Consider the following 14069-nt stretch of genomic DNA (forward strand, 5'->3'; position numbering starts at 1 on the left):
TGTCGCAGACCTGGGAAGGAAAGCAGAGGACCCATTAGAAGGAAAGGAGCGAGTACGATTAAAGAAAAAAAAATTTGATTTGCGAAGTAGGGTCAAATGCGAATTAGGTGCTCTGCAGTTTAGTTTTGACTTCGATTCCGGTGTTCAGATCCAGTGTACACGGACGGCAGTTGTTCGGATAGCGATAATGGTTTGATGTCCATAATATGAAACTGGTCGTTCGCTGCACTCATAGATCCCTGGGACTCTTCCTTCCACTCCTGGCGCAGTGGTGAAGCGGTCAAGCAATGCGCCACTGCCCTTCTATGGCAGGTTCTACCATCGATGTGACTTGGGTTGCGACAGAGCTTGCTCTTCTTGAGCAGCCTCTCACGATTCAGCTGCTGCCTGACGCGGTGGGCTCGTTGCTAGGTATATACACATAGGCAGGCTGCCCATCACCCAGTGGGCAGGTGAGCAGCCTGCCACAGTACAGGCCTCAGACAAACAGAAATAGACAAACACACAACGGCTAAATAGGGGAAATGGCCCCTAGCGTACTAAAAATATCAAAGGAACGTTCCTGTATGAACGTGTTTCAGCGTAAGCTGCTAGAGAAGTCATATTTAAAAGGATTTCAACGGGTCACGTCGCCCATTGGCAAACCAGTTACATGACTATTAGACGTCAACGGGAGCACTAACGTGTTAATGACACCATTTTTGTGACAACGACGTGATCTCTATAAACAAGCCACTGATAATTAATGGGTCACATGACAATTATAGTGAGTTACATGGTCCATTATAGTGTGCAATCGCTGTTTGGACCAGTTACCCAGTCATCGTTGTAGTTTGCGTGATTACTACCCGACCTCCGCGGAATGAGGCGTTGATAATAAAGAGCCGCATGAGAGATAATCAGCCATATGAGTCATTACTGCGGCCTACGTGTCACTGATGATGATGTTATTTCACGTGAAACATGTGAGCTTTGCACAATGAGCTTCTCTGTAGATTCTTTGGTGTTCCCTGTGGCCGCCTTGCGTTGGTATGTATTGATATTCGGTACACTACCGAGGTCAGCATTAAATGCCTATGAGACTAACCGCAAATAAGACACTAGTAGATGGAAGCGCCGCCTAGGAGCCGCAAATAAAGCATTCGTCGGTAGTTGCCATTAACAGATACTTTCAGCAGAGTGGGCTAGCGGAGCGGACGAAAGCGGAACGCTCAGGCGGACCAGCGGGTTCACGGCGCTGCGCGCTCGCCCGCTCGTATGGTCACCACAGCGGAGAGCGCCCAGCGAGCGAGCGGCACTTCGGATTGACGGTGACAGAGCCAAACGTTTTTTTTTTCTAACACGACCTACTTATTTTTACGTTACTAATATTACAGGATATACTAGAAACACAAATAATGACCTTATTTAGCAATTTTAACATAATAAAAGCTAGCGGGATTGATATTTTCTTTTCCCTGTTTTTCCCATATGTAAGACGTCCCTTTTGTTCCGATCCTATGATAAATGGCTCTAACACTGTCATTATCTATACATAATACGATTTCTATTCTCATGTTTTATACTGATGATTACATTTTTTTCGAGTGATATTTAAGTTTTCTGTTGCATTTTAAACAACCCCTAGCTAGTAGTAAGCAACGTCGTATGAAGGGCTCCGTAAATTTAGACCACCTGGAGTTCTTTAGCGTGCACTGATATTGCACACTGCACGGGCCTCTAGAAATCTGCCTCCATCGAAATTCAACGGCCAGGATTGAACCCGCGTCTTTCGGGTCAGCAGCTGAGTGCCCTAACTACTGAACCACTGAGGTGGCTAAGTGGGAGCTTAAGCGTCCCTCGTTTTTTGCCACGATGTCCATGCGTTCCGTGTGCGAGAACACTGCCTCACGAGTTCCAACCGACTCACCGAGTTTTTCTCCAGCTTGCCTTTGACGGCTACCGTAGCCAAACCCGCACTAAAAGATCAACTTCACAGGCCACTGCACGAGACCACTATGCTATCGCCGCAACCTATCTCGCCTTAATGTGCAATGCACTCTCGAGCTGTGCATTGCACATCGTCGTCTTCATCAACTAATACCACTATCCTACTAATATAGACACACTCGCGCTGTGCATTGGACATCATAGTGTTCATCAATTAATAATACCATTTAACTAACATAACACCCTCGCGCTGTGCATTGCACATCGTCGTGTTCATCAGCTTATACTGTTATCGAACTAATATTGCCGCCAGACGTGCCCATGACCCAGCAATGCAAAACCATTAGACAACCAGGCTAATCACATTCTTTCGCATGTCTACTCGGTTTAATTACGTTGAAACATTTGCACTTTTTTGTTGCACATGGATTTCACTTCAATGCCACTCCGGTTCCGCAAATTTGGTTGAAGGTGTGTCACACGGGTTCAGTGCACTTTAATTCGTATTTATCCCTTCTTCATGGTGCAGTTCTCTCTGCAATCGACGCTATGAGCATATCGTACACCCAGTAAGCAAGACGAGACTTGCCTCTGGCACGAATACTTTTTGCGAGTAGTTTCCGGTTCTGCAGGGGTACCCTGGGCGGTACCTTCCTGCTCTGGAGAAATGATTGTCCGGATTCCTTGGCTGGTACCAACGCCCCGCCATCGTGAACGACACAGAATACATGGTGTCGATGCCGTGCGTCTTTTGCAGGTGCCTCACTGCTGCCATGGAATCCTGCTGTGAAGCGACAGGAATAAATGAGCGAGACTTCATTTCTCGCTCGAAAAAAGCACGTATTTTTAAGATATATAGTGTGTTTATATTGTTTATTGATGTAATACATAGTTCTCCCCCTTGAGGCAGGGCAAAAGGACTGAACACATCCTCCTGACTAGGCCCTGGCCTCAGAGGACACCGACGGTGCAGCAACAGTGGCGCGTCAGCAGTTGCTCTCCACAACAGCAGTTATACAAGAACAAGCAACACTATCCAGAATATTGTACTGTGTCAAAATGTACATATGAAAACATATTGTAACAGTGCTGTGCAAAACGCAAAAGGAAAGTAAAAAAAAGTTGGTTAGTAAATTTAAAGGCAAGCAATGAAAAGAATGCTCTGTTCGGGGTGGGAGTAAGAAGTAAAAAGAAAAAAGAAAGATCACAAGACCGCGCATATGGCAAAAATAATCTCTTCAGACACGTTTCCCTTCTGCTAAACAAGCCGATATTGAGGAATCCAATGCATTGATTTAAAAGCATCACTTCGACGCTAAAACTAGCCAAAACAGCAGCTTGGGCTTGTTGGTGATCCAACATGAATTGAGAACGTGGGAAACACAGACGGGATACATAGAACAAGAACACACAACGAGCGCTGTCTCTCTTTGAAAGAAAGCGCTCATTGTGTTTTTGTTCTATGTGCCTTTGAAAAACAGCGCTCGTTGTGTGTTTTTGTTCTATGTGTCCCGTCTGTATTTTTTGCGCTCTTACTTCGAGAGGTCTAAAACCAGAGTGTGCAATAAAAGGAATAAATGAGAGAAGAGATATAGTGAAGAGCTGCTAAGAGTTCTCGCCACGCTCAGAGGAAAGGCCGTACTCTAATTACAGCCAACAATAGCATTTATTTCAATCTAGAGAAGAAAAGAGGCCGGTATAGATCTCTAGGCGAACGCGAATTGAAGGAAGCCTCTTTCGCACACTCTAAAACCGAATTAACCTATATGGAAGTAAAAAGGGAATAAGCTTCCCTTTTAGGGACACCCTTTTAGGGGCTGAGTATGTTTCTGAAGTACCGGGGAAGACATTGTTCAGTAAATATACGGAATGCTTACTCTTGGCAGCGGAGTCATATTCCCGCCGCAAAGCATAACAACGATGAACCTAGTAATGGGAGGAGGCCGCCTCAGGGCTCTACCCTAGGGCTCTACTCCAGGGCTCCAGTAGAGTACCTTTCCCCTTAAAGAGAGTGCGCTACAGGAGAGCTTGCGGCCATTTTTACTCCCATATGGGATAACTCGTGTTTAGAGTGTTGACCTTCATAACAATCAGGGTTGGAGTGTGTCATAACAATATGCAGGCGCTTCCAGTTAATCGATCGTTCACTCTACCCAGTCATACCATAATGATGTTGATGGTTTGCATAATATGTCACAGGGGGCAAGTTAGCCAGACGGCGTCAAGGCCTACCGATTTGTGCGCCGCGATGTAATTGAGTGAAGTTTATAAAGGACTACATGCAGAAACATGTAAACAATGCTAGGGACCGAATAAATATTTTATCGCATATTGGAAGACGAAATGGAGAAAGCGCTCTCTCACAAAGCTCTTCGCCGCGCTTGATTTCGCAGGAAGGCTGGAAATCTGGGCATGGGTCAGGGACCACTCATTTCCTCACACCTGACGGACAGTCTGACTTTTAACAAGTTAAAAGCTTCGCCTGAGAGCAAAGAGAGCAGAACAGGACTAAAGTTTGAAGACACAACTCCTGTTGCCGAAGCGAGTTAACTGAACACATCACTAATTTCGATAACACCGCGGTTTTGCAAGGTTTGCCATTATACAATTTGCCGTTCTCAGACTAGCTGTCCTGGTGAGTGTGAGGTAAAAATCTCTCAAGCACTTGAGATAATTCAATGTGTGAAAATTTAGGGCAGGTACTGATATAACTAAACTTAGTTCTGTAACTACTATATAACAAAAGTATTATTATTATTATTATTATTATTATTATTATTATTATTATTATTATTATTATTATTATTATTATTATTATTATTATTATTATTATTATTATTATTATTATCTACAACTCTGATGGAAGCACCTTGCAATAAGAAAACGTTGTTTCGCGGGACCCGCCGTGGAGGATCAGTTGTTGTGGCGGTTGGTTGCTGAATACAAAGGTAAAATTTACGGAAATTTTAAGCGCTCCTGAAAATATAACGAAAAAGTTTTTTCTCTCACTTAGATATTAGAAGCATAGGTAAGATACTTAGAAGAATATGTTGGTAAGTTACAAGCAGATACATGAGAAGTTTGAAACCAAAAATACGTTTTCTTTCTTTCTTTTTCGCATATATACTCTACCGCCTGGTGCTTTGGCTTCGAAAAGACTCGGGGCTATCTCGCGTGTGCTACCCATGGTGAATACCTTTGTTTGCACTCAGCCATATGGAGACTGAGAAGTTTAGGAAGTTTAGGCAGTTTGTGTGAATAAGGTAGCCGCGGATGGTACAGGACTGGGTTATTTGAATAAATGTATATGTTACGCTTGATCTTGCCGAGTTTCAGTACTTCGGTAGCATGGGGAAATTGCACCCAATTTTGGCCCTTTGTAGTATAAGAGCAACAAATACGCTATGCAGCATGCACCTTGCAGGATTAGAAACTCAGGCAACTGATTGATGTGGAGCTCACCAGAGTATGTATGTAGCTAAGGTTTTCATAATTTCTGCCCTTAGTAATCCTTAAGGTTGGCGCAAGTATGAAGCATTCAGTGATGTTGTTGTCGCGGTGAGATAAGTGTCCAAGAATCACCACTCCTTCCGGAATGAATGTAGTCCTGCAAGTACAGCATGAATATTAAATGCCAACTGTAAAAAGAACTTTTGCCAACAGCTCCTTTACGGGGTACTTTGCGACGCTTCGGGAACAAAAGACTCCGAACACTTACGGTAACACGACAGGGATAACGTATGACATATGATAAGGCGTTTAAGGCATGATTGCATCATACAAAATAGGATGAGGATTAATAAAGGAAACTGCAGCAAGTCTAACAATCTCTGTGCCGACGCGCTTCTTGGAAGTGAAAGAAATCAAAACATCGAGCGCTCACTTCATGTAATCCGCCACTTGATCGCAGGTCGTTTGAGGCCGGCAGTAAAGTCCGATGACCGTGTTGGAAGCATTCTTGCCTTCCGCAACCGCGATTTCTTCCAACTCCTGCGAGACATTGTGCTATAATCGCAGAGCTTGAGCTGAACTTTGACCATAACGGCCACAACCGCCAGCAACACTCAAAGACGTAACGTTTTCGTACTCTGCCACAGCTACTTCCGAATTTCAATTCCCCCCCCCCCCCCCCTGCAGTTCAGACCAGCGCAAGTAACTAGTTCTGCTCCACGCGCAACAAAAAAAAGGAAAAGAAAGAAAGAAAGCAAAGTAAGTAAAGTAAGGTAAATAAGCAAAGTAAGTAAGGTATGTAATGAAGTAGAGTAAAGTAAGTAAATACACTAAAGGAAAGAAGGAAGAAAGGAAGGAACTGTATATTGTGTCCTGCCGATATCGAAACATTCGAATTTTCCTCTCAACCCTGAATCCGACGACGAAGATTGAGGCTGCCTGCCAGCTTGTAATTGGCGCATGCGCCAGCACAGGGGTGCTTGTGATGTTGAGCCTATTAATTATGGCTCACTGGACGTAAAAGTTGGCAAAGATTTATCTTCAAACATAAAAAAGGGCAGCGAACCATGAGCCGCGCGGGCGACACAAAAAGCATCCTTGTACCAAAATGCAACTGTTGATTGCCGCAATACGCAAACCCACTATCGTGTAGACAATTAAAATTTCGCTTACCTAGAATTTGCTCCTGTTATTTATTTATTTATCACATTACCCACAGCGCCGCTTTGTCATTACAGCGGAGGGAGAGAGTTACAATAATCCTACAACATAGTGACAGGAAAAGAAAAAAATACAGAAAATACATTGCAGCATACTTTGATATAAACACAAGTATAAAATTGCAGCAATGCGGCGCACTATTCATACATTTCGTTGAAAGGACTTCCTGGGGCAACTTATTTCATTCATTTATTATTTATGAAAAAACAACCTTATAGTAAATCAGTTCTGCATTTAATTTCGTTTACTTTGAAAGGGTGGTCCCTTCTTGCAGACAAATAGTCTGGCGGGATTAAATAATGGTCATGGTCAAAACCTGTTTTAGAATGGTATATACTATGGAAGAATTTCAGCCTTAGTAATATCTGCGTCTCTGCAGTGAGACTTCTGAGCTGCTGACACACTGAAATTTCTGCTGTAAGTATTTGGCTTGCGAGCGGCAGAAATATGCTATACTGACTGTTGAGTTCAGAAAACTTTTCAGGCTCTACGATCAAACTCACCAAGTAATTCTAGTGTCTGAATCCCTAAAACTCCAACGAAGCACGCACATGCACATAAAATAAGCCAATAGCGCTATTCAAGGTCATTATATTGCCGGGTCATCTAGACGCATGTTTGTTGAAATGGTAAGCTGTTTACCGGCATAACTGGTTAGCTTTCTTTTTTTGTCAGAGAGTTTAGCAGCATCTTTCTGCGCTTTTTCGAGCGGACACTTACTTTGCTTTGAGAAAATAGGTTTGTAAATGCTCTTCGTACAAGACTGATGAGATTTGGTGCTTTGCGAGCACTAGCAACACAGGCTTTACAGGTCATGAAAACACTTATTGGCAACGAATTATTCACGGGAGTGTAATATGGCAACATTTTAATATAGATCGACACATTCCGTTACAAGAAAACATTTCCGCCCTCTGATGTGCACACTTGTAATTTTTCTTTGGTCCTCCTATGTCGAAGAATATATTGAGCGCTGCTATAACGTTCTTAATTACGCGTCTGTTGACCTATGCTCGCCAAAATAACTCGTTTTGTAAAGAGAACAGGAGGTATAGTCTTTTCAAAGCGCTCGTGCTTGCAGAACACGAAAATAAAACATTAAAACTCGAACGCGTTATCTTTTCATCTTAAACATACTGGTGTTGTCCTTTGTATGTAAAAGGCAGTGAATAACTGTCTCTCTATGTTGCTAAATAGGCTACGTCGCCTGTAGTGTATTTACCTTTTTTGAATAGTTATTTGCGGAAGAGAAGTCATTCCTTGTCAAAGTAACCTGGGGCACCCTTGTTTTCTTCGTTTGTAAATAGCAACAGATTTATGTCAGTGTTTTAGCACCGTTTTTTAAAATAAGTTTTATGAATAAGATTCTTTGAAAAGACAGACTGCCACTGTATATGCTGACAGCGGCGTTACAGTGCTGCTGAGAATGTCTAATATGCATCGCCACTTTCACTTTAGCGATGCATTCTTATTCATCTTAGTGGCTTGAAATATAGTTTCATGGCAAGCTGCGTATCTCACTTACTGCCATGCTTCTCATTTCCTTAATTAGGAACGGGGAGTAGCAAAGCGCAGTACAAGACAAACCATCTACTGCTCGTGACGTAAGCACCACTTCCTCTTGCTTGTCTCGATTCTTACTGAGCATGAAGGCAATTGAACATGAAAAAGCATGAGGAAATGAACATAATCTCTTGGTATGACAAGACTGCAAATCTCCTAAAACGATTCATTCATCCGGTTGAATTTCGAAAAGTGGATTCGATCTTTTTGGACTAAAAAGCGGTGTTTCAGTCGTTGTTCAACCGAACCGGCTCAGAGGTTCAGACACCAAACCTTGAGTGCGGTGAGTGCAGACTTCACCACCTGCGGGCTGTTCTTCACGATTAGCTCGTGGATGTTGAGAAAGCCCCAGCCGTAGACGTTCTGCTGCCAGTGGTCCTTGTAGTGCTTCTTGCCATCGGCCGACCGGATCTCGTTGGTGAAACCATCGACTGCCCTGCAGGAAGTAAGGAGGGAAAATTTCCGTTCTTATAGAGGTGACTAAAGCCATTTCTCGACTGACTGTTGCGGCATCGGCCGACCCTGTGCCATTGCAGACACCTGGAAAGCCACTTCAGTATAGTTGTGCGGCAGTAAGACACAAGAAAATAGCAGAGTGGACTAGAAAATAGAGATTATGTAATGATATCCTAGCTGAGCTCAAGAGGCCGTAGTGAACACAGAGCGGCGCAGGGCACGTTGTGCAGAGGTCACGGTTAGCAAGTAGGTTAGTGTAATGGACTCGGAGGAATAAAATGCGTTCGAGGCGACAGAGAATTACAATGTTAGACGGCACTGAGCTGTTCGCAGGCTTAGGTTTGCAGCACGTAGCGCAGGACAGGACTCATGGACATCATTGGAAGAGGTACAACTCTGGAGCGGACGTACTGGGGTTGGTTGTGATGATAACGATCAGGTAGCGCTAGGACTCGATTGTAAGCAATAGGATTTTGAATCCCGCTGTGGACGAGCCTATTGGTACAGAGCAGAAATCCTATGCCCCGATTACTAATAAGCATTTACGATAAATAATGTTAAGACGGAGTAGCCGCTGATAGTTAAAAAACCATTTTGGGCATTGGTTCAGTGCAAAAACTTGTTAACTTCCCCTCCAGCTACCGAATACATATTATTCATTCGTGTTCATTGTCACGCAGTACCAGTCCAACGACTTCTACATGCACTATAAAATTTAAAACCGGTGGAAATTATTTCCTCACACTGAGTCGTCTATGAGGTCTTCTCATTGCATTCGTAGCGCAATTCGCAATTAGTCTCTTCAATGAATCAATACAGCGAAGAGAGGCGCCAGCAATCGCGGAGGACAGCTGAATGGGACCTCACACTCACTTATCTATCTTTACAGATATGCCACACAAGATACCGTCAAATATGCTGTCATGTCCCAAAGTACACACTAAAAGCCTAAGATGGATGGATGGATGGATGGATGGATGGATGGATGGATGGATGGATGGATGGATGGATGGATGGATGGATGGATGGATGGACGGATGGACGGATGGACGGACGGACGGATGGACGGATGGATGGACGGACGGACGGATGGACGGATGGACGGACGGACGGACGGACGGATGGACGGACGGATGGACGGACGGACGGATGGACGGACGGATGGACGGACGGACGGATGGACGGACGGACGGATGGACGGATGGACGGATGGACGGATGGATGGATGAACGGACGGATGGATGAACGGACGGAAAACTTTATTTGACCCTGCAAAGTAGTGATAATTAACCACGGATGGAGTGCCACATGAATCTCCTCAGGCCTACTAATAAATTACAAAGCGGAGAAAGTCGACGATGGCCATTGGTACGCTTTAGCAACGAATACAGCATCCCCGAAGTGTGGCCAATTTGGTCATCCCAGTGATAAGGGAAAGAGTACTGCGTCAGGGCAACCTGGCATGCAAAGGCTGGAAACGTGAGGTTCCGCTTCCCAATGAGCGATTTTTATTATTCTCTACCGTGTACCGCGTTGCGTGGTGCCAGAAATGCAGCCTGGCGCTTACGCAAAAACATTTGTGCAGAACGGTAGTTTATAAATTTTTTCTCTACGAATTTTCTTTTCTCGAGATGAAAAATATCATCGAAGAGCGAGAAGGACGCAATGGCTTACGGTGCGTGCACAGAGAACCCGAAGCGGACTGTGGTGCTCTGCCTGGCCGCATCGAAGAAGGGCTTGAGGTAGTTGTTGGTGAATGTCTCCATGAAGGTGTCCTCGGGCCGTGAGTAGAGTGAGTCGTAGAAGATGTAGTTGCAGTTATCTCCCGGAGGCATCACGAGACCAACGTGAAGGTAGCTCACTGTGCACACGGTGGTGAAGCGACGCAGACCCGGACCTGTTGAGGGTAGAAGCAAGAGGAAAAAACGCCTGTTGAGGTGCTCCGCGCACACGCAATAAGTGCTTTACAGCAGAATATGACCTTAAGAACAGGGTATGCTGTCTTCGGTCCTAAGAGCAATTAACGGGCGCGCTTCCTTCATCTTCGGCCGTTGAACGTACATTGCTTCACCTACTTCGGTCTGATTGCGTACGTGGTCTCTCTGACAGGTGTGTAACCAGATTTAAACTTCTTAGAAATTCGTAGCGCGGCTTGTGCGCATTTAGACGTCAACTAGAAGAGACCCAACGCTCATGCTCATATCATTAATCTAATTTTTTTCCGCTCGAGCGGCAGCCAGATGCTGCTGATTGGCGCCATGTTAAGCGCACTCATCGCATTCAAAACAGCATGGGGACTTTCCAAGCTAATTGCATGAAGGTCTGCTTGTGCCTTAGAAGTTATATGACGGGCTCTGGTCGTCTCATAACTATCTCGGACGACAGTAAGAATGAATGACAGATTAAAATTGCTTCCTCCATCCGATTTAGAAAGGGAGCCCCTTGCCCCGACAATGTCGCACCGTTATTTCCACGGGAACGCTTGATACTGCGCACCGCTTCACTGAATGGCGTCTTGGTTCCGACGTATATCTTATTCGCATACACGTTGAATCAAAGTGGTGGCGAGCGCCATATTGCCTACAGAATTAAAAATGCCGTTTCATCGAAACTTTTTTGTTCCTATTGTGGTTGCTTGTTTTTTGGGGGGGATTGTGAGCATTTTTCTTCCTAAGTTCAAAGCTCTATTTCAATTTCTGTGATTTTTCGTGCAATTTCTTCCTGTTCATGTTTACTTACATATTCTCTCCTTTTAGGACAACCTTATCGAGCCTCAGTATGGAGGGCACTGCATCTTCGAATAATATGTAGCGCTACCTTCTGAATTTTGATCTTACGGCATTTTTTAAGCTGTGATTCTTTTATTTCTATTTATGTGTCCATCGGCCGTCTTGATTTCGTGAACTTTTTTATGCTCACGGTAACTTCTTTTTCCATCTTGTTGTCTCTGCTATGTCTCTCTTAATGCTTCTAGTTTTTTTCTTACACAGCTTATCTCTGTTATTACTATACAAGAGCCTGCAGACTGGCTGCCCACTTCTTGTCATTCGATTTTCTAAGGGTTTCCTCAGAATATTTTGTTTTGTTTTTCACGAGCCTGAAATGACGTCTAACTCTTATCCTCCTTGTACAGCTTTACTTTCTGACTTTCCGTGACTACCTGGAGTTAATCTATCAACCGCTGTCTGGTCAATCTCTAGTTTTTATAGCACGTCTCATTTCGTGTATACTCCCGCGTTCGCAGATGTCAGCCGCGTAACCACAGCACCAATCCGAAGGACCCGAATTACATCATATTTGTTGTACCCCTAAGTGATCTATATATGCTTGATAACGGCCGTGTTCACCTTCTTTTTTTTCTCCTTGAGATCTTCCTCATCGGTTCTAAAGTATTATCTACCTGTATTAATCCAAACGTCCGGAAATGAGTACTTCACGCATGGAATTTCACGTCTCTGCATTCGTCCTGTTCTCAACGCCGACTGGTCCACGGATGGCCGATTATCAACTCCTAAGCCTCTGGCTACATTAACCTTATGATCCAAACCTGTCTGAGCCACATGACGACAGATGGAGTGGCTGAGAGCATAAAGTGCCTACTCCACGACCATCTAAGGGGCGAGCAGGAGAGTATTAGCGGTACGCTTCACCAGCGGAGAGTTCTGCCAACAACACAAATCATTCGTGTTGTTAACTGCCTTCTAGCGTGTGTCCAATAGAGATGGACGCCAAGCTGCAGGTTTCGAACATATAGAGTCTGGTATGTTGCTTTCTGGGTAAACCTTCTACTGTTGAAGATCTGAGTGCCTCTTTGTTGGCCAGTACTGTGTACAGTCAAGAACACTTTCCCGGAATGCGGATTCTTTATAAACAAATGATGCTTTCCGAAAACGAAAGTGAAAATGCAAAATATTCCGGGCATGCGTGCTCTATCGGCTGGCACGAATGCGGTTCACTAGCTAGGCAGGCAACGCAGAAAAAAAATTTACAGGGGCACCTACTCACGTTATGCGAATGCAGTGCGAATGTGGTGGGGAATTTTGATGTATTAACATCGAGTTTGGTGTCATTCTGTCGCGGTTGCGTTTGCGGTCCCCTACACGCATGTCTGCACGCAGCTAGGCATCTCTTCGAGTCATCCAGCCGTGCTTAGATGTTTTACCGAAGGTGTCTAAAGGTGTCGGCACGGACAAATTGAAGACACATTTAAACGTACAGTTGTCACTTCAGGTCTGGGGACGTCACTTCTCTCCAAGCAGTGAATTAGTTTATGATCGACATTTTTTTCCCCGATTACGCTTTTAATGCTCTCATTATTTCTTTTTCATGAGCCCGCATCCTGAAAGTTTTCTCCGTGACTGTACTTGTGTAAGACCACATTTTCGCCGTGGTACGCATCCAACCTGAATACACACTTACTCAACCCGCACATAGGGCGTAGTTCTTAGTGGATAGTTAGCACATCGTATTTTGTGAACCTACTATACTATGCTCCTGCTTTTCACTTCAGGCTATAGTAACGGTGCGTGCATAGTGATGTTGCCGTAACTATTATTACTTAGTCGCGTGCTTGTCTCCATAAGTATCACGTGGCTGAATTTAAACTTCTAAAGGCTGGCTCGTATTTCTCGAGTGAGTTTTATTCTTCGCCGCGTTTCGTGCAGTCGCTGTCCTGTCCACGCGTAATGCCATCGCACTTGAATGAGGATAACGCGTTGACTTCCACTTTGTTGCCGGCCCGCCTGGCTCAGCGTAGCTTCCCCTTGCGACATGATCTCCTATTTCTGACGCATGAGCATTAGAATGAAAAAAAAAGGCCAGCCCTCACGTTTTGGCGTAGTCGTTTGAGCTGATACGGTGGTCTGCGGGCTTGCTGTCGCCGAGAGCGTAGTGCATGGCGTGGAATCAGTCGCCACCTTGGTCGTACTCATCGAATCAGTCGTGGCCCCAGTCACCGAGATTGTCGCATTCGAGGAAGATGCTGTCGGCGTAGGCCGGATGGTAGCAGGAGGAGGCTGTGCTCGGGATGGATGAGTGGGATGTGCCGTCGGCATCTCGGAGGTGGCCTGAAATTGACGCCAAACAGCGGATCCAATTCGTTGCCCTTTCACGCAAAGGGGAGGATTATACGTGGAATTCGCCCCGATGTTCCTTAAAGCATGCAAGTTGAAAATTTTGTCGGACGCTTTTCGAACACTTCCACGCAGGAGCTCTCACGTTGAATGCAATCAATTTAAATGAACTGGAAATTGCCTAGTGCATTTTATCATTTTCTTCACTTATTCAGTAAACAAATCATGAGATCTAATGCCCTTTTTAGGGAAAAAATGAATTTAAGTGAGCGTACATGAATTGAAGGGTGGTTAAAACGAGATATGGTGAAAATCTAATAATGACGACGTCGATTGCGGCTGCAAAACAACAAGGACAACAGTCATTTTTCAGACAGT

The 14069-nt window shown here is 44.6% G+C and overlaps 1 protein-coding gene across 1 annotated transcript; it reads right to left on the minus strand.

Moving 5' to 3' along the window:
• Positions 1-10289: 10289 nt before the first annotated feature.
• On the minus strand, positions 10290-13682 carry LOC144110763 (uncharacterized). Its single transcript, XM_077643840.1, has 2 exons — positions 13448-13682; positions 10290-10516 (listed from the first exon to the last, which is right to left on the minus strand). Exons 1-2 carry the CDS (start codon positions 13671-13673, stop codon positions 10290-10292), a joined length of 453 nt encoding a protein of 150 aa, XP_077499966.1. The 5' UTR covers positions 13674-13682.
• Positions 13683-14069: the final 387 nt, after the last annotated feature.

Source organism: Amblyomma americanum, chromosome 11 (genome assembly GCF_052857255.1).
Source record: "Amblyomma americanum isolate KBUSLIRL-KWMA chromosome 11, ASM5285725v1, whole genome shotgun sequence".
NCBI classification, from domain to species: Eukaryota; Metazoa; Arthropoda; class Arachnida; order Ixodida; family Ixodidae; genus Amblyomma; species Amblyomma americanum.